This window comes from Gymnodraco acuticeps, unplaced genomic scaffold (genome assembly GCF_902827175.1).
Source record: "Gymnodraco acuticeps unplaced genomic scaffold, fGymAcu1.1, whole genome shotgun sequence".
NCBI lineage: Eukaryota > Metazoa > Chordata > Actinopteri > Perciformes > Bathydraconidae > Gymnodraco > Gymnodraco acuticeps.
In genome coordinates, this window is record NW_022990772.1 from 897,330 (window position 1) to 918,862 (window position 21,533).

Genomic DNA, 21,533 nt, shown 5'->3' on the forward strand with positions numbered 1-21,533 from the left:
CAAGTGCTGTTCGAGGCTCGGCGTAACCCTCGGAGCACACTCTCCAATCACAGAGCTTGAGGACTATCACGGGGTTTGTCAAACAGAGCACATGGTGTAGTCCAAACGATAGCTGGGGATTCTGGGTAGTGTAGTGTCTTCTGCTATCCTTTACTCCGAAACAATATTTGTTTCTCCGAATCGAAGGGGAAAAATACAAAAACATTGCACACAATTTAAACCAATCAATGTTGTGTAATTAACAAGGATAATCTGGTGTTTTTTAGTCGATGAGTAGTGCAGATATCACTGTAAAATCAATCGACAGTAAGGGGAATACTTACTTCGGGGTGTACAATTCTCCGTTATCCAATGAGAATGGATGCTCACATTGCCTTTAAGGGCAGCCGACACAAACGAATGCCGTGCTTCCATGAGCGTCATTACCAGTATAAATACATTGCTTTTAAAATCGTGCTGTGCAACACGAAAAAAAGGGGGAAATCGTGTTGGTGAACACGAATCAATAGATTAAAAATCGTGTTGGTGAACACGAAATGCCATGAGACTGGGTTGTATCAATAGCTGAAGCCTAGCCATTTGCAGTGCAATTAAAAACTCAATTTTCAAAGCTCTTTGCTGAGGGTGATAAACGGGCCAGTAATCCTTTAATTGTTTTCTCTTTGGCAGAATCAGAGGAATGATAGATGTTTCATTAGAGACAGGGTGAAACTGAAGTAAATAAAATAAGACAGAGATATCAGTTGGTTAATGATGGTCAATCATTAGAAGGTTTAATGTATTTCCAATGAGGTATAATCGAAATAAGACAGCAGGTTTATTTTGTCTAGTCACTTTCAGCTTTTCATTATTATTTTCAGGACCACAGACATCTCTGTTGGCTATAGGCCTATGTCCCTTCCCCCTCTCACACGTGTGTTAGCAGGCATTGAGTTTATCTCTTAGAATCATTTATTGTTATACCTCTCTAACCTAAAACATGTAGATAAACACGGATAGGGTAAGTTTGCAAAATTAATTGAGAAGCCAGCACATAAACTTTCCCACTGTGGCAATAACCGCTGCTCTGCATACTCCTTCGCAAATCGTGGAGATATGCAGCATCTGGCAGTGGCCGGGCAGCTCAGAGTCATTGGCCACCTGAGATTGCAGTGTTTCTATTGATTCGGCCGAGAGAAGGCTAATATTGACAAGTGCAGCGTTTATTCCAAGCCGTCGTAATCTAGCGGGCTGAGGCTTTTTAATTTAACGTCAGATCAAGTTTGACCAACATTGGCCCGCCGCGAAGGGTCCAATCGGAGTTCAGATCAGCTCCTTCTCCCCCCACTAGCCCACCCCTCCTCTCTCTGTCTCCCTCTCGCTCTCTCTGCCTCTCTTAGTTGCAAAAAAATGCTCTGCAGCTGGGCTGCACCTCAATGAACCTAATTGGTGCACTGTGAGCGACCATCATCTATCCACTGGATTTCCATCGCGCCCGGCTTCCATCCAGAACATATGAATTTGCTCAGACAGACCCTTTTAAGGAGTTGAACAGATAGGTCGGAGAAAATGGCACAACGCGCGGTTTTGTTGCTACTGTGGCTCTTTGACAGATCATACGCAGGCTTTCCAAATCAGATTAGTATCGGTAAGTGTCTTTGCTTTGTTGAAAAAGCTGCAGTGTGCTTTGTCTTGATAAAGATTGCAATGTTACACCGGATAGATGTGCGCGGAGCTCTGAGCAATGTTATGAGAGACTAACTTGATTTTACGTATGCTGCGATGTTAGAGCGTCTGATTCTGTGAAGCTGTCGGTTAAATGTGTATCTTTTGTTGTCTGTGTCATTGTAATCGGTGTCTAAAATAAGTGTATATAAAGAGGAAGACGGGAGACAGTTGCCCCGCTCAATCTGAAGAGTTACAGACAGGCGCACTGGTAAAAAATGCGTGATAGTTATTCTTTCAAATATCCAAGCAGCCTGCTTTCTTTTACAGCGGGACGTATAGAGCTCGCTGAATAAAATGTGGTCCGACACTGACATTACACTGTAAAGACACAGGTCCGTTGTCTGATCTTGGTTTCCATCTCTTTAAAGGGGGACTGTTCATGCGTTCCACGGTGCAGGAGCACAGCGCGTTCAGGTTTGCTGCCCAACTCTACAACACCAACCAAAACACCACTGAAAAGCCTTTCCACCTCCTCTACAATGTAGACAACCTCGAGTCGTCCAACAGCTTTGCAGTCACCCATGCGTGTAAGTGTGCTTCTATTTCAGTCATGTCCAGATTCTTCCCCCACTTATGTCCACAGCAGAGCGTGCAGAATTATTTATGTCAAAGTCATACATGGACTTTATAGAGGCTACATCTCAATCCAGTCAAGTTCATCTCACTTCCCTCTGGGTGGTTACGCCTGACAGGAATGTACAAATAGCCTACAAATTTATATACAGCTGGTTCTTTTCTTATTAATCCAATATTATTTTCCTGGTTTTTACCTCAAACTGAATACATACTTTTTTTAAATATAAATGTACATTTGATTTGACAGAGAATGCAGCTTTGACTGAAAACACACATTAACTCCATTCGTGTCTGAGTTTTACAGAGGTGATGTAATACAAATCCATGATTTCCACACCGTAAAATAAGTTCCTTTGGCATCCTGCTGTACACATGCTGGCCTTGAGAATTCAGCCAATTAAACAATCCCTGTATCTCAGCACCAGAGGAGTTCATGAGTTATGGAGCAAAATTGGATGTGGATTGTATAACTGTGATTTATAAATATCTTTTTTTTCACCATAAACTTTGGACTATTCAAGAAGAGAGGATTTCCATTGGTGCAGTAGATATAATATATGACACGTTTCCCTCTTCATGTGTGCCATTATTTATATTCGATCCCATGGTGCAACTGCAGTGTCTGATCCAACAAACAACCCTTTTTGTTACGTCCCCCATTGGCTGCAGTTTCCTAAAATGGGCAAAAGGGGAAGAAATAGTCAGGCATTCCATTTTGTGATGTCATTTAAAAAGATGAGTTGGGCTGTGTTGAATGGCCGGCTTTAGAGACACACTGACTGGTGCGATTGAGTCTCTCTAACCCCTGTGAGGCACGGTCATAATGGCCCCTCTGACTCTCCATGTGCATGAGCATCCCCTGCCCGTCCTCTGACTCCCCCTGTGTTACAGAGCATCTCCCCAGCATTGCAGACTCAGCTCATTAGCACCCAGCCCTCATAGCATCTCACAGTGCTGTCATTGGGTGGAAGGGGGGAAAAATCCATAGCTCCCCAACCATCGGCAGCAAATGAGTTGCGCTCAGACCTGCAGAGGAGGTGGGTCTGCGCAGCGAGAGAGATAAAGCACAGCGTCATATCACAGGCAGCAGAGCTGCAAGTGCCCTAACGAAGGCATCCATAAGAAACAATAAGCAAATGAGAGTGAATAAATAATAGATAGTGCAGTGCAATTTCACGCATGTTGAAGAGGAAGGGAAGCATAGTACAAAAAGGCTTGATATCAGAATCTAATTAAATTCAGGGGCAGACAGAGCTTCAGTGTGAGGAAGTAGCTCCTGTGGGAGCCGTGGCCCCGTTTCTTTTTCTCACTGCCACGTCTTACCATCTCCATCAAGAGCACTGTCTCAGGCCTGCCTTGAACTTCTTATACTAGAACACTGTGAGCTGTGAATGATGCAGAGTAACCAATGCTCAAAATAAATGCATTGCTCAATGATGCAAAAATAGGAGAGCGATTGTCAAATGGTATTATAATGTTAGGATAGAGCCTCTCTCTTGCTTTGATGTGCATATTAATAATCTGCTCTGCGTGAAATTTCTCCTTAGTTCGGCATGTTAACCTTCTACATTATAAAGGAAGAAGTTCTATACTAAAAAAATCCAATTATTCATTGTGAAACAATCAACAAACTCTGAGAGAGACCGTTTCAAAACTGATTTTTGTAATGTATGATCTAAGACTTTTTTTTTAAAGTAGTGCCAGGAGACTCTCGTCATGCTGCGCTCCACACCACAGACAGCTCATGCTGCGCTCACAACAGTCCATAAGCACCTCAGATTGTCTCGACCAATGTAGCGAACAAAATAGAGATGACGCTTATTATATATCACTTATCTGCTGACTTCCAGGCCTTTGAGTCTTTGACTCTGGTGACTGAGGACCTCTTGTGTTCTAAAATGTTTGTTTGTCAGCGTTGTTGTTTGTTCTGCAAACTGTCACAATTATTTAGTGGACATTCAAATCTCCTCCGTCATCAATAGCCCCATGTGTGTGAGTCAGACCTTAGTCAGCAGTAGCGCACATCTATTTTATGACAGGGCGATCTGAACTTGTGTTTTTTTCAAGAGTGGCATTCATGCATGTTTGAGGAGTACATCTATTTTGAGGCAAGCTTCATAGTTCAAATTAAGATGAATTCTGGCTGCCTAAGGCCATGCATAGAAGTTGAAATGACGGCATTTGGTTATCTTCCTTAAGGGGATGTTCTGCTTTAGTGTGCACTCTCCCTTTACTCTGGGACGAACACTGCCAAAGTTCTGCTCTGACTCATCGTGTAGATCACTCCCCCTCAATTGCTTTACACCCTCTAAAAGTAATATAATAAGAGGCGGAGAAACAAGGGGATGTGCATACAGTAATTCTAATTAAACTCGCTGCCGTTTATTTCCTTTTTAGAAACAAAACATGGAAATCCTTATGTGTGATGAAGGGACAGTCCCGTGTGAGAAGAATTTCTTTCAAGTCAGCTTAAAAACCATATGCCATTAATTGAATTAGTGGCCGGCAGCAAAACAATGTGTGGCTTCAGTAATCCTTAAGGCTGGGCTTTGTACTGCAGAGGCATGGTGTGTGCTTTGGTGGCACGGCTGTTGTTGCTTTGAAGTGACATCAGAAATTGTGAAATGTGTAATTACCTATGCAGGGTCCATAATAGCTGTGGAAACTCGGAGTCAGGTGCACTCACAAAGAAGACAGGAGTTCAAAGAAAAGAGTTCCGGTTTGAAGAAAGCAAAGTAGACAGCATTAATGTTCCTGATGGTCACGGCTAGCCAACTTAATGACACTGCCATCTTTTCTCTTCTGTTTACCCTTCTTCTTCTTACTTTACCTGAGGCGAAGAAAACATCAAGCCCCCCCTCCGCCTTTCTTTGCCACGCTATGTATTAGATTACTCGCCGTGATTCCTGTTAAAGGCACATTTTGCAATGCTTGGCTTTTGAATCTCATCTCCCTATTCCTCATTGCTCATTCTGTCATTAGGCTAATGGTGTGTGTCCCCTCTGCCAGCCCTATTACATGTGCCTTCCCCTCCTTCATCGAATCCTTCAGGTCTTTAAACCCTGGCAGTAGCAGATGCTTTTTTTGGCCGCACATTTTAGCCACCGTCTCCCACCTTTTCTACAGTTGCAAGGTCCCCTCAAAAAGCATTTTAGTTTGGGGTATTCAAGGTCTAAACATATTTGCAATTGTTGGAAAGTAGGCGTTAAATATAATATGGTCCAGTATGAATGAACGCGTCTTCGATTTTTCACAGCAATTTACTATTTGTATGCACGTTAAATCGTTAACGTTCAATACGTATTGCTCCTTTTGTCTGTATGAACCACATTTAACTTAGAAAGAAGACGTTATAACTTGTTAATCTTTAAGCTTTAGAGACGCTTATACAGTAGATATTTTTTGTTACCTCTGGACAGAAAAAGGCTAGCTGTTTCTGCCCGTTTCAAGTCTTTATGCTAAGCTAAACTAACCTTTTGCTAGCTGAGGCTTCATATTTAAAGGTGGGGTAGGTAATTTTGGAGAAACCAGCTCGAGTGCGCTAGAATTAGAAAATACACAGCCGGAAGAAATCTGCTACTTCTTTACAGAGCCCCTCCTCCATCACACACGAACGCGCACATGACCAATGAGGGCACGAGATAAGTTTGTGCACAGATGGAAGGCTGACAGGCAGGTAGGCCATCCAGTTATTTTAGCCGGGCCGGCTCAAATGATTGGTCGTGCTTTTTACAGGGCTACGGCTTCCACAGATGACATTTTTGTATGGATTTGTTGTCAAAGCACTTAAGATATTCATTGCTATCGGGATGTTAAAAGCATTCCATGGAATATAACAAAAGGTGTATCTCGAGCTGGTTTCTCAAACTTACCTACCCCACCTTTAATGTACAGTTATAAGAATGGCATTAATCTTCCATTCTAACTTTTGTCAACAAAGGGGACCAGTATATTTTTAGAAAATTGCATATGTGTCCTTTAACAACTGATGATCTGATGCTAGACATTTCCGCTGCTGTTTTGTCAGTGTGAAGCATCGGCCTGAAAAAAAATCATTATCTCACATACTTTGTGTGCTTAAGAAAAAGTAAACCGTGATAATCTGTGAGCAATGTCAGGACAGAAAATGTTTGGAGTCCAGGGCGTTTCATTCAACAGTCAGGAAGAATACTCGCTTGTATGTAGACTTGGGAAATCAACTTAATTGACTGGCATTACCATAAGCCCTCAATATTATAGTGCACTCTTTTTTGTCTAGACACAAAACATTCTTGGAGACGTCTTGTTCGATGACCTTTACGCCCACCCTGAGAGTGCTAGCTTTGCACATGTTGCCCAGAAACACCAACAGTCTCTTTGCACCAGCGGCCCACGCTATGACTGGCAAATGGCATATGTTGTGAAGCACAGAGGAAAAGGGCCCTTACCAAATCTTCGGGTGTATTGTTGTGTATAGTTTTGGGGCTGTTGTTGGTGTGTTGGATGGTAAACAAAGCGACAGGCGGGAGGTTTTTTTTGCAGCGCATGGACCTGACAAATAAAGGCTATGGTCGAGAGAAGCTCCTCAGGTGATTGTACTAGTGCCACACTTCTTTCGTCCTTGCAGGCTGTAACTCAGCTTGAATGGTGTGACCGGGGTAACATGGGACAGAGCAGAGGAATTAAGTAGTCGGAGGATAGAGAGGAAGACTGCAGTAAGAGAAAGCAAGAGGTAAAATAATTGGACTAAAGGATGTTTGAGTTTATATATGGAGAGTGTGTGTGTGTACTTAAGTGTGCGAGTGAATGACAGAGAGCCACTTCTCCGGGCTATGAGGGTTGTGCTGGGACATGCCATCTCAGTCCAGCTGTGTTGTGAGACACAGATGGAGGTTTATTTATCGATGCATAGCCATGTGCATGCGTGTGTGTGCACAAGAGTCACACTCAAACACACTGTAGGCATATGCAGTCACACATGGTATATAGACAGATCCCATCTCCCTCCTTAAAAAATGTTCTGCTTTATATCTCAGTGTTTTTGTACCAAAGCTCCCATGATACACTTCATCGTTCATCCAAAGTAAAGGTCATGGTAAACAAATGTTGTTCGCTCACCCTGTGTCTTTGTGCAAACGTGATTTGCCATCTTTGAGGCTAGGATTTCTCTGGAATGCCATGAATAAATGAGCGTATTTTGATGAGCACCATGACTGTGCAAAAGCCTCTGAGAGAAACACGAGCTACTGTGGAGTAACGTAATGGTGTGAACTGGAGGCCAGGCGGTCTCAGAGGTCTGTCGAGGTGGGTGTGTGTGGGGCCTCAGATGAGCGCTACAGTAACGGCCCCTGATGAGGTTACATGCTCTGGGACCAGGAAACCCTCTGAGAGAAGCAGGACGTCAGCAGAAGCCAGTGATTGACAGCGTTGCTCAGATTAATAAAAAAAAACAGTACGAGGCAGAGAAAGTCACATGTTCAAATCTGACTCAGGCGGAAAACTGTCTGGCTGAGTTTATATCATGTTTTTTATAAACACTATTACTTGCTTTTACAAGTGCTAATTGCTACAACATAAGAGCAAAACAGTGCATGTCTTAAAATTAAGTACAGATGAATTCATTTTGTATAATTTTCTTGAAGTCTTGCTGGCATCCCTGCTAGGGCTTGAATTGTTTGTTGTGGTCACATAAGGCAAACACATAAAAGGCTGAAAATATTCCGAAAGCCAAACCTTAAAATGAAATATAATTTTGACATCATTTCCTGGCCCTGAGATGCCCTCTGCTGTGTTTTCATTTATTTATTTATTTATTTATTTATAAGTAGGCACACCACTGAAGCAGTAATGAGATTCAGACTAGGAAACATAGAACACTCGGAGGCAGATTCAACACAATGCATTTTTAATCGGAATATCAAAAGATCCTCTTAAACCTTACCTGAGGAGAAGTGTTGCTGTCGGGGTGTTATTTGTCTTGGAATCAATGACGCTGGCAGTCGTTATTTGATAAAACAACAGCTATCCTCCCGTGCTGCTGTGGTGGCTTCAAATCTCCATATATCTTTCACAAACACTGGGCATTTGGCCACTGCAGCAGCTCCAGAGTACCAAAAATGAAGCCAGCATAGGGACACATTTTTTTATTTAAAAGATAAGTAAATCACACATATAACCCTGTATTTTTAAAGATTTCCCCAGCCCTGATAGTTATCAATCGTTTGTGGTGTGTTCAGCCCTATTGTGGGGATGTTGGGGTCTTTGGATTTCCTATTGATTTCCTTTATCTATCTGCTCAATGTGTACAGGCAAGTGTGATGAATTGCATGTGAGAATAGGGATTAAGGTGAAATGATTTTGAATGGACTGCCATGGCACCCTGAAGATATCATCACCCGGCCTACAACATGCAGTTATTTCAAACAAACAGCCAACATACAATATTGAACAGAGTGTTGTCTTGGCATGATAACTAAGGCTTTCTATGTAATGCACAATTGTTCTGGTACTGCTGGAAATGCTTTACATGTATAAGGGACATCCATGATGGCTCTGAAACCTTCCACAATACAATTACCATATCTATAAAAAAAACAATTCACGCCATAGCTGAGCAATAAAACCCCTGATGTAACCATTAGGCAACCAACCAAGAATAGGTTGAAGAATAATTTGTGCACCACTGACCCATATGTGAGCTTTATGACAAACCCATGAATGCAAAGCGTAGATCAAGTCGTGTTTTTTGTGAGCAGACGTGATGCAACATGACAGCCCATCTATGCTGCGCACCACTGTTCAAATAATAGGGTGGGTTCTGGACTATAAGTCAACAATGACAGGCGAAGTCTGTGTTCCCTTATTGAAGATGATATCAGCGCTGCGTTGTGATGAACAAGAGTAGCTGGCTGGCCATATAAAAAGCAAACGATAAACACTACGAGGGACCGCACAGGAGGAGACACAAAATCTTGGTGGCGCATTAGACACATTTGCTGCCTCGCTCTGTGCGAGGAAAAACTGTTTATGATAAGAAAAAGCCTGCACATGGGGTGCATTTTAAGTAAAAGGAACAGGGGGCGGCAAACTGCCATTGTGATCTATTCATCTCAGGTGCATCAGGCCAGGTCTGCCAGCAGCTCGGCTCCATGTGATGGCTGCTTCCCATTTAGTTTTCTCAATGAACAAAACCTCTCAAGGAGAGTGCAATTTGTTTGTGACAGAGATTTCTTTTTATTTGAAAATGTCATTTACCCTCACGCACCGGTTGTGAATGGGCAGGGATGGAACAGGTATAGATGAAGAAAAGCTTTTTTATCTCATGCAGAGATCTCTCACATTGCAGTCAGCGTTTTTTTTTACTTTAACACCCCCTCTCTGTCCTTCTCATTTCTATATTTCTCCCTTTATATATATTTAATCTCTCCCTCAAAGCCCATTACAGCCATGTTCCCGCAGCCGCTGCAGTCACAGTCAGCCAGCCAGCTATTGGCCGTTCTCTAGACTCCCCTACAATACCCGTAATCACTTAATCAGTAATCCCCTACTTGAGCTGGAATAGCACATCCGCATCGTGCCTCATCGGAAGTTACGGCATTGGCCTGGCTTCACTGGGTGCAAAAGAAAAAGAGGGAATTCTAAGTCCTCCTCAAAAGGAGCTGCTGACTGCATTGTCCTATCCAAGGTCAAACGGCTTATGAAAGAAAACACTTTTGAGCCTTTTATCATTGCTGAAGAGCGCAGAGAAAAGCATTAATTGGCACCTATGCTGTCTAATCTTGTCGGTCCACTTGGACTGCGTTATCAGCTGTTTATTGTCTGGGTTCCCCTCTGTGTGTGTGTGGCGGAGAGTGATTTCTGCGCTAAAGACAGGCAAAAATGAAGAGGACATCAGGGCGGCGTTGTGATGAATACAAAACATCAACAGGGAGTGTCACGATGTATTCTCCCAACTAGTAAATATTGGATCACAGTGCGACGGGGCTTCCATCTTCGAGCTCTCCGTCTGCCGACTGAGCAGATTGATCCACACGTTTCTGGCCTGTTTTAAAAGAGGCGGTCGCTAGCAGAGCCCTGCCAAAGCTGCATGTCTGTGCAGAAACAAGGGCTCCATCATGACTGATTGCCTGTGACAGTTTACAGTCGCCGGGCCACTGGAGCATCATAACCTTGTGAAACTAGTGTACGGGCACTCTAGCATACAGGCTGAAGGAGAGAAGCAAGAGAGGAAGTTATTAGCATATTCCTTGGAGTGATAAATTGATGCAAATACGACATGAGGTGCAATGAATAGCCTCTGTGGTTCAAATGAAACACATCTTATGCAATGAGAGACATAATGCAGACCTACACATCTGGAAACTGGGGGGGTTATGGACAATTACGGCATCTGTGATTGCAGTTGCATATTGACGACCCACGCAATGCCAGAGCCCGATCTGTTGATGTGTCGGAACAAACTGCTCATGACAACGATGCAGAAATAACTTCTGGCAGGCCTGAGGAGCAAACCAAGGCCACTCGAATCACTTATATCTGGGTTGTCACCATAACAAGCGGCCAATATATTCCTTTGATTTACATTGAATGCACAAGATTAATGTAATCTGAATGAGTGTTGAAAAGGGCAGAATCAGAATCCCATGTGCGTGGGACTTTTCGGTTGTTGTCTACTTCCAACTTGTTTTTCTTATGTTGCTGTTTGGTCATAAATGAGGTGGTAGCCATTGCTGTCTGTCGGTTTTTCCAACTCGGATTAAGAAGATGTTTGAGTAGGTGTGAGCGAGGAAAATACTTAATTGTGACGCAGTGGTGATATCTTACTTGACTCGCGTCTCACTGCGGGTTCTCCTGTCTTTAGTGCTCACTATCCCCACGAGTGAGAATTAAGTGAACATGATGTGCTCGCTCATCCATGGCCCTCCTCTGTTTCTCCCTCCAATGGTTAATTCGGAGAGTGCTGTTGTGAGGCTCTTGCCATTTCACACATGGCTTCATAAAACCTGTGGGCGTTTGCTCCCAGGCCGATGTCCGTGTTTGTGTGTCCATGCATGACTGTGTGATGAAATATTGAAGTTCTCTATCATCGACCATTGGGTTGCCGCCGGCGCGATTTCTGTCCCTTCATTTCGTTTTTTCCTGCTTTCTTTATCTCGGTGCCGTGGTTTTATTTTCCCCGGCGTGGTGTGCAGATCAGGAAGGCAAACCTCATCTGGACCCATGACACAGCTAATCCATCGCAGCTGCAGAATGAAAAGGCCGTTTGGAGTGAATCCATTCCAAAGGCCTCAATGGAAAGCTTCTCTCAGATGCCGGTGCCCTTTGCAGCCCTGACAGTGCTAGAATATGATGAAAAAGGATTGCGGGAGTTCAGTGGCTTGGTTATGTTTATGAGAGGAGGGAATAGTGGCGGATAGAGGCACAGTGCTGGAGATCGGGAAATGACGTGACCTACCGCTGTGTTTGTGTATGCCTGTGTGTGATGTGCACTGGATTGTAAGTACATACCACCGCAGAAAACCCTTTATATTTTCTTCTAAGGAGGATTGTTAAGAATATGCTAGTCAAGGGTTTGTGAGTTTCTATGTATACTCCTATGTCGATGAGCTGTATTGAAAAGAAGACCAGCAATGGACAGTGGCCAGAAGTAGCATGATTTCCAGTTCCAAATTAACCGACCATAAAGGAACAGACAATCGGTGTGAATGGTTGAAGCCACATAGCACCCTGCTCTGTCTACTGTTAATGGACTCTTTGAATGACTAGCATACCTTTCCTAAACCAAGGGCACAGAGGCGTCAGTTCTCTTGCTTTCTTCTTCTTTTTTTCTTCTTTGTCCCATGTGTTTTCCTCTTGCCCATTATATTGCAGCTGCTGCTGTACCAAGTGCTATCCCTGAGCTGTAAGGGGATAGACTTTGGGTCTTTTATGCACAAAGAAGCTTAAGTTTGGAAATTGCTCTCAAGTGGCCGAAGTTTTTGAAAAATCTGTGAACATTTCACTCCCAATATCAGGGGTTTGACTCAGAGTTAAGCGTTGTAGCCCTAGGATGCCCTGTAACTGAATATCATATTTAGGGACAATGAAACGTTTCTTAATGCAGAAGATTTTTTTAGCACAAAATGAATACGAAATAAATGACAGGCTAGTCAGATTTATTTGAAAGAAAGAATGAGGTTCCATCACAGCTCACAGCCCAACTTCCTGCTTGAAGTTTGTCCTAGTGTTCTTGCCATATATGAACTCATAGCTTAACTGTGTGATAGAAGATTATCATCCCCATTACGCTCACTTTTGGTTTTACCTCCAAATAAATGTGTTGGTTGTGCTTTAAAGTAGATTCTTGTAATAAACCTCCTTTTCCTCTGGCTGAAATTAATTTAAATGAAATCTGTTTAAAGTGAGTTTTGAGGCTATATATATATATATATATATATATATATATATATTGTTTTTTGGTTACCATTTAATTAAAACAAAATAATATTTGTTTGTGTTGATCTCTTAGAAATTAAATGACTTTGCAGTACGTATGCTTTTCATCAGTAAGCCATTGTGATCCACTTTATGAGTTTTTCTTTTTATCTCATGATACTGTTAAACCTCGAACTTGGTCTGACTGCATTGCAGCACAGTGAACACAGCAGACAAGATATCAGACAGGCCCCAAATTAAACCTAATTTCTTCTTATTGTCGTAAGTGCCCAGCACTTATCCAGACAATGGAAGGTCCACAGAGAATCCATCGTTTCATCAAATGCGAGAGAACTTTTGCTCTTCTCTTCAAGAAACTCTATAAAATGTCTGAATGAATGAAGCCCCTTGCTGAGAATCGTGATTGAGGGGAAATGTACTTTATCAAAGCAAGGTGAGTAAGGGCATATTCAAGGGTTCATATGCCAAGGCCCTGGCGTATATACGATGACAGCTCAGTCACTGTCAGAGCTCTCTGTTTTCCATCTCTGTCCCTCTCTACTACCTCCAACATTATCATTCAGGGACGGAGCGCCATCTCAGCAAGGGCACTAATAAGATGAAAAGTGGCACTGGACTATACATACTTAACCGTGAATCAGTCTGAGAAGGAGAGGGAATTATTTAAGTGATGTCTTCAAAGTTAACCAACTGGTTCCGTCTCCCTTCCTCTTTGACGTATTCTTTTATTCTTCTGGCAAAGAGCTGGGAGAGTCTTGTCCTACCTAGAGAGGCGCTGTTTTAAAATGCAGCTCTATAATCAAGCTATACAATGCAAATCCCTCGGCTAGATTTGTTTCATCGGTATACTGTAGGATATGAAATGTGACTTGCAATTTGATTAGTGACACCGGGGGCAGAGGCTTAGTTTACACGCGCAGTAAGTGGACCATCGTGAGAGTGGCAGATTGTCATCCCCTCTCGGTGGCCCTGTGCGGCACACTCTTGGCTTTGCATGTAAACATACACAAGACATGCAGATCAGAGGTCTCCCCAAAGGACAGAAACAACCAGTCAGGAAGAATTAAACTCAGATGGTTGGCACTCTAACTAGAAAAAATGTTTTCAAGACTCCTCGCTGCTCTGTCTTGCAGATTAGTAAAAGAGAAAACAGAAACTAGTAAGACTGAAGTAGGGCAGGAAAAACAATCCAGTGTTTTGACGGTGATGGAGGAATAAATGTACCCACCAGACATCCAAAACGGTTGCTTGTTTTTTTCTCAATCATCCGAATAAGAACAGCAACCACCTAGGTTCTCAATGCCAGGTATTTACCCTGCTGCGTACAATTGGAAACAAAACAAGCCAGTTTGGAGCGGCAGTCTCTATCTGAAATATCACCAAAAATCTCTACCCAAGGGGAATTATTTATATGCATCTTCTGAAAGTATTTCTCTGTGAGATTGCTGACATTTCCTTCTCATGTCGCCTTTCTTTAACGGCATCCCTTCATTGAGTCCTAAAGTGAACTGTTTCCTGTGATCCAGCAGAGCTAATCGTCCTTGTTTGTTGTGAAGGCAGACCCTGACTGCTTCTGACAGCAACAGTTTGAATGTTTGTTCTGGTGGTCCGACATGTTAAACTCTCTCCTTCCCTGGTGTTTCAACTCTCACTTCCAAGGCTGATTAAACCTTAAAGGGGACCTATCAGGGGAATGAGAGGTTGGGCCACGTCCGGCCATTGCTGCTCAAAAGCGCTGGAGACGCTGTAGTACATATGCCAGGCCTGTAAGTGGCACTGTAGTCTGCCACAAAAGCAGCAAAGAAGACTTCCCTTGCATGGTTGCCATGGTTGCCCTTCTGTTTATTCTCCGCTGTGGCTCTTTTTCTCCCTCCCCGAGGCAAGCTTTTGCGCCTCCTGGTTTAAAACAAATGAATAATGACTCTATATAATCATATGTAAGGGATAATGTGCAGCGACGCGGTCATTATGGGGAAAAGAACACCGACAGGCCGATCAGGAAGCGGAGGGATCTAGATCGGCATGAAGGCACATTATGCAATGTGCAATGTGCACATTATCCCGCTTATTACATGGCCACATTCTCGACAAAGTAACGACATGACTCCCAATATTCATTTAAAGGCTTTTATGGATTTAGAAAATTATTTTATTGATTTAAAAAATAGTTGTATTTATTTAAATTGACATGCATCCGTTGTTACTGTTTGAACTAACGTAGCAACGGCAGGAACTGCTTCGATAGTGTTTTTGAGGAGCTTTTTGATTACATATTTGAAAACATCGTTGCTTGCTTTAAAAGTAGCACAATTCATTATGTCAAACCTTGGAAAGTATCTACACTCTAAAAACGAATTCAGGCGACCTTTCACCTCCACTTAATTAAATGCATGGTTGCAAGATAAAAATGTGAGTTAATTGATTTAGATAAACATTTGAAGTTGCAAACATTAATTTATAAGTTGTGTTGACGTAATAATGTTGGTAATTACATCAACTTAATATTGTGTGTCATTTGAACTCTGATTTCTGCGTTAATTGACTTCAAACTAAATTCAAGTTGTAGTAAGTAATGCAATTGGCTTGATAACTTAATTGTTCTACACCTTGAGTTAAGGATTTAAGTCCACTCCCACTTAAGATGCCTGGACAAGTTCCGACAGTTAAGACAAATAGAAATATACAAAGGACATTTTAAGGTGAGTGTCATCTTTTGTCATTCAAATACAGTAGATAGCCTTGCACTGTATAGGTAAATTGCTGTGTCCCCATTTCCCATGGTAATATGGCTAATGTGTTTATTTATTATTTGTGGGGCAATTTAAATTTGTGTTATTTATCTTTTTTCTCAAGATTTAAATTATTTACAGCGCAAGTTCTTTCAGGAAGACTGGGTGTATATACATTCACTCCGCAGCTGCATATAATCAGCTCATCACAGGCGTTCTCTTTAACCTATTACATTTCACCTCATTCTCCAGCAGCCAATCAACGTGCCGCAGCCAAACTATAAAATGGTTCTCCTCTCTCCTGCAGTCAGCTGTGATTTCAGGTGTTCATGCACCTTATCATATGGCATGTGTCAATAAATGTTCAAACTAAATGAATTCTCTCCTGATTGAAACATCATGTGTTGAAATAAACAACTGCAGTTCAAAAATAAAAAGTGAATTGCCTAATATTTTTGTTGTGGAATCAATTAATTTCTTTCTTTAAAGGCAAAAACATGAAAAAGCTAAGAAAAAAAACTATTGAATACAATATATTTGGAGCAACTTAATTTATAAATGGTTGTCAACTTAAAAACGTGTGTTCACAATGATGGTAATTAAGTACATACAACCTAAAATTCCTTTTAAATCATGTGGTAAAACAAGTCGGAACAACTTAATCTTTTGAGTAATCAACTTCAAAACGTGTGTTTATGCTACCAATTATTAAGTAAGTGGTAATTAAAAACACCTCTGATTGTAGAGGAAAAGCCTTCTCCCCTAACTCAAATAACTTTGTTGCTTTAAGACAATTTCATTAGAAGTTGTCTTAACTCAATAAACATTGATGCAAACTGTTGCCTTGATTTTCTTTGTTGAGCCAAGGCATTTGTTTTTAGAGTGTAGATATCCCTGCCCTAATGCCAAAGTAACTGAATATGTTTCGCCGTTTGATGTCTATGTCTGGACCGCTGTGTAAACAGGAGGGTTTCTGCCCGTTACTTATCTTCTTACTTCTATAAGAATAAAACACGGAGGACGGAGATCTCTTTTTGTCCCCCTCTTCTCTCCGCTGCAGCCTAGCAGCTGATCTCAGAGCACGCTCCCCTCTCCTGCAGGGGGGCGTGGTCAGCTGCAGCTCACAGAATCAGCCCCCTGCAAAAACAGCACTGGAAAGAGCAAATAGAGCGAAATGAGGCATGGCTAAAATGCAGGATCTTTTTGGTATTTTGAAAAAAAAACTATATTTATATACTTTGTATAGGTATGGCCCTACAATATATTGTTCACATATAGCATGATAGGTGTCCTTTAAGTTAGAGCGCATCGGCCTTCATTGGCTGTCCGTCCTCATGCAGTCGTGGCGCAATCCCCACCCCTCTCCATCCACGACCCCCACTTTCCTCCTTGCTTCATGCTCTTTCTCTCTTCCCTTCCTTCATATTCATCTGCGAAAAAGGGTACGCTTTAGGCCCACAGTGCTGATTGGGAGGATTAGTGGTGTGTGAGGTTTTGTCACCAGCTTTCTTGGAAATCCAATTACGGAATATCATAAGCCTTACATGTTTCATACTCCGCTGAATCCTTCTTAAAATGCGCACAGACACACTCGAAGGGTCAGTAACTGTCCTCGCTGTGTACTATGGTGACATCTTCTCGAAAGTGAGAGGAGTGATCATCTTTGAAAGGATAAGACAAGTCCTGTAGCACTCCTCCAGCCTCTGCATTGCAGCAAATGGTGGACTGCAAGAGCCTGTCGAAGAAGGGATTGTTATTTGTTCAGCGTGATGGGCTGGGGGATCTCTGAGCGCAGCTCTCGAGGTGTAGCGAGGGCCAATGGTTTGGGTCTGTTATCTGCTCGCATAGATAGTCCTTAATTACATGTGTCAAGGAAATGACATGCGGATGAGGGGGAAGGGAGATTTCTGCATGTATCCGTTGAGTCCTATCGAACAGAGATATTAAGTAAACCCTGCAAGATATCGTTATCTGAACTTTTAAAATGGCCAACGTATTGGACAGACCTACACAGTGAGTGTCATGTTTGACCCACAGAATGCTTTCAGCCATGAGTGCTGCCCTGTGTTCAAACAAAAAGAATGATGGTCAGACCTTGAAGGTGAAAATATCTGTCAGAAGGAGCTGGAGTCGAGAGTCATTGACTCCCTGGGGGATTACTCACCAGCCACTCTCACACAAGTACAGGACTATATCATCAAGAATGCAGGTGGAGAGGAGAAGGAGCTGCGGGTTGAAGGGCTGCAGAGAAAAACAAGAGAGCAAAGAGAATATTTTATCACCTGCAGTGAAGGGGAAGGACGTGCTGGTGGACCACATCTGACCTCAGTGACTCTGGTCTGAGGATCAGTTTCTAATCTTCAGTGCACAAAATGCATAGTCATTTGCAGAAGTCAAAGCTTATCCTTATTATGTGCATTATTAGTATTTGGTAAAACGTCATTGCTTTCCTGGGTGACAAACGTCTAAATATGCTTAAAGAAAATATCCCAAATGCCCGAAAAAAGAAAGTAAGTAAATAAATAATATAAGTAATAATACAAAATAAATGAAAATACAGCCAGCAAGGACAAAATGCAGCAAACTCAAATTTATATTGCACGTTTACATACCAAGTTTGGTTATACTGGTGACATTTTGCGTATGATAAATACCGCTGGTATGGCATTTGGGTTGTATTTAAAATGGAGACGATACGATAAGATAAGAGATTACATTCAATGTTAGTCAAGCTTTATTAATGCACAAGGTTTTAGAATGCAGAACAGTTGTAATACTGTGAAGATTTAACTGTGTATATAGAAGGAAGAACAATTCAATCAGAAAGATTAGTAACATCACGTAAAACTGTTTTGGGACATGGAGACATCATTCAAACATGATAAGTATAATGACAAAACACAGTTTTGTTTAACATTACCATTAAATACTCTTCAATAACAGTGTTGAAATCAGATAATATATACCAGTAGATCAGAGATATTTCTGTTATGTTCTTGAGCCATTTTTCTACAGTCTTTTTTTATTTTAATCATCCTATTAAATCTTATCTCAACATTGTTCAAACTATTCTGTTGAATTGTAATACTTTTATGGAAAAAGCTGCAAATTCTAGTTTGAATAAGTTATCCTTGTTTTACTTTGGCAAAGATATGACAGCTCACATAATAATGATTGTATTTCTCTGTCATCCTGCTCACAGACCTGAAGTCCACTCGTCTCATTGACTGCGGTTGTAGGTTATATATGAAACCTTCAGGCACAGCAAGCTATGGGATTAGGTTTTTTCTCCTATGGATGCCTTTTAGGCCCAATTCACGAGGCTTCAAAGAGAATGTAAATCATGCTAACCAGAGTCTGAATGTTATGCCTTCACACAGATTTCCATAATGTCCTTCTCAATTGGATATACCACTCTACATTATGCTCGGAGAGAAAAAAAAACCCAAATGCCTAATGGGTATTTTGTAATGTTATACTTTCGCAAAAATGTCCATGTATTCCTTCTCACAATATTCAAATATTTACCTGCTAGCTATACGACTCTACAATATATATCAATAGAAATCATGTTCGCAATCAGTTGAACACTAAATAATATTCTAACTTGGCCTAATTTAAACTTGCACCATGCTAATACATGATTAAAACCATGCAGTTATTTTAAACTGGATGACATGTCCATTTGCTTGTTCTCAGAAGTGACGGCTGTCATATTTTGCTGTCAAGTTCTATGTTCTGCAGTGGGCTTCATGTGTTAGACAAAAAAAAAATCAGCAGCAGGTGTCAAAAAACAGCTCACACTTACGTTGATGATAAAACATGTCTATATATATTTAGAAAAATATGCTTGTTTTTTTCTCACGTTACATTTGGATCCAAATTGTTGCAAGGATCTTGACAGAAATCTCCTCCAAGCGTTTGATCAGATTTCTTCTTATAGTTGACCTGTCCTCCATGTATCCGGGCAGGCAGCATTTATATGCTTCTCCTTTGTGCAGAGCCAGCGTTAAAGGAAGCCCTTCAGTCCCCTCTTTGATAGAGACACATTAATTTGAGCCATTAAAGTTACTGGCCAGTAACCCTTTTTTGTGACTTTCACTAATGTACCTAGCAGAGAGGGAAATGTCAAACCCCAGTTCTTTATAGATACAATAAAACGTACACATCTATTTTCTGTTATTAAACCTAATTCAGTTAACCGAAAACAAATCAAAGTTTAAATAATAGAAACAAAACACGATGGGAGGAAAATTGACCCCAGGAGCAGAGGGATTTAGAAACCTGTCCTCAGTGTGTGGAGATGCTTATCTCTGGGTGGGTAAGCTCCAGGCTCAACAGTGACAAGTGACAGAGCATCCCCAGGCCAGGCTCTTTACCCCCTATCATCCATCATACACTCAGGCAAACATACAAGTACATGCATCAAGTGACACACTCGTCTGAACCCACCGGTGGATTGCCTGTACTTTTTTCACCCTAACAGCAGATGAGGTTGTGAGCACAGGGGACTGTGGAGAGAGATGGTCAGAGGTCTCTAAAACAGAGCAGACATTTTGATATTTTATGGCCTGTAAAACAGATTCAGACCAACTGTAAAAAGGGGAAATTGTTTGGTCCTTTGCTCCAGACACGAGGACACCAAACATTTTAAATTGAAAACAAATAACTAATTGGGTGAATCCTTGAGGTGTCCCAAACTTTCCTGCTCAAAGTAGAATTTTTCAACATGTTCCTCTCATCTTGTTTACTTACTAGCAGTCTTCTTCTTCCCTGCATTGTGCCCGAGCTTTGCTGTGCTTCTCGGCCCACCTCTGCCACCAGCAATCAGTGTGGAAACAGTGACAGGACTGAGTACGAATGTGCACATGTGCGTGCAAGTGCTATGGTGCAAACTGCTCCATAGCGTACTAAAGCTTAACAGTCCACAGAGCCTCTTTAAATCTGCATTTAGTACATTTTCATTTTGTGAAAGTGTGATGTCAACATCGAAAATATGTTGTGTCTATGACAGTTAGGGCTGTTGCAATAGGAGGAAAGGTGGTTTACTACCATTTACAGTTATGGTGGCTGCTTCTATGGCTTAAGGTTAAGAGGATGATCATGAAACCATACCGGTTCGATTCCTTCAGCAGTCTAATAAAAATGGAATGCCCAGCAAAGGAATTACAGTAACACCGCAATATTAATGTATTAAAGACAATATTTTAACAATATGGAGATAATGTATGACATATGTAGGCAAAATCACATAGAAAAATATAAAATTGGTATATTGCAATGTTCCATTGTTATGCATTACATCTTAAATAAACATTATATACAGTTTTTTGTCAGTTTTCCAGAATGAAAAAATTATTATAAATCGATTTTGTTGCACATCGTTAAAGAATAATGTTCAAATATACAGAAGCACTGCTCTAATGTCAAAACACTGAATACATTTACTGTATGTAGTAAATGTGTGTTTTCATTTCACCACAGTGTGTGTACAGTGTTACCCGGCAGGTCATTCAAAGTGTAAACAGACGCTGGATGTTGATGGAGCACGACCACTAACAGCTTCCTTTTAACGTTTCACGGCACCATTGCAGTTGAGTCGTTCTTGAATCTAGGTCTGCCATTTGAGTTAACAGTTTGAAGCACTTCACATCTCTATATGACAAGAGCTGATGCAATCCTCCCGGGCACTTACGAGCTATCTCCCAGTGACAGCATCCCTCCTTCAGAGCAGGACGGGCTGGTCCTGATGTAGGCTGCTGAACACTGGGTAGGGGGAGGGAGCGAGGCAGCAAGTGAGGGGGAGACCAGCAAGAGGATCTCCGGGTACCAGGGGGAGAGCCGGAGCGAGACACAGGCAGGAAATGGAGGGCAAGTGACTGAGAGGAGAAACAACAGAGCCAAGAAGAGAAAGAATGTTGGTTTTGTGAAAGGGACGGGAAAAACGGCTAAAGAGATACAATCATGGTTGACATTTACTGTTCCCAGCCGCCTTCCCAAGGCAGTGCAAAGCTCTGGCTCATGGGCCACAGAAGAGCATGTCAGTGCAAATACTTTGAGTGCATGAAAAGGTTTTCTCTTATGTATTAGCTCGGCACGCCTGCAGGA

The 21,533-nt window shown here is 41.8% G+C and overlaps 1 protein-coding gene across 5 annotated transcripts in view; it reads left to right on the forward strand.

Annotated features, from left to right (window-relative positions):
* Nucleotides 1-1,352: 1,352 nt before the first annotated feature.
* Nucleotides 1,353-21,533, forward strand: part of gria3b (glutamate receptor, ionotropic, AMPA 3b) — an 86,808-nt gene continuing 66,627 nt past the window's right edge. For 2 of the 5 annotated variants that reach the window (XR_004570638.1, XR_004570639.1), the window contains exons 1-2: nt 1,353-1,627; nt 2,076-2,234. Coding sequence is in view for 2 of the 5 variants with exons in the window: in XM_034232528.1 (XP_034088419.1) it covers nt 1,549-1,627; nt 2,076-2,234 (238 nt within the window). In the remaining 3 variants the exon portion in view is untranslated. The remainder of the gene's footprint in view (nt 1,628-2,075; nt 2,235-21,533) is intronic. The other 3 variants (XM_034232528.1, XM_034232527.1, XR_004570637.1) reach the window with 2 other exon arrangements.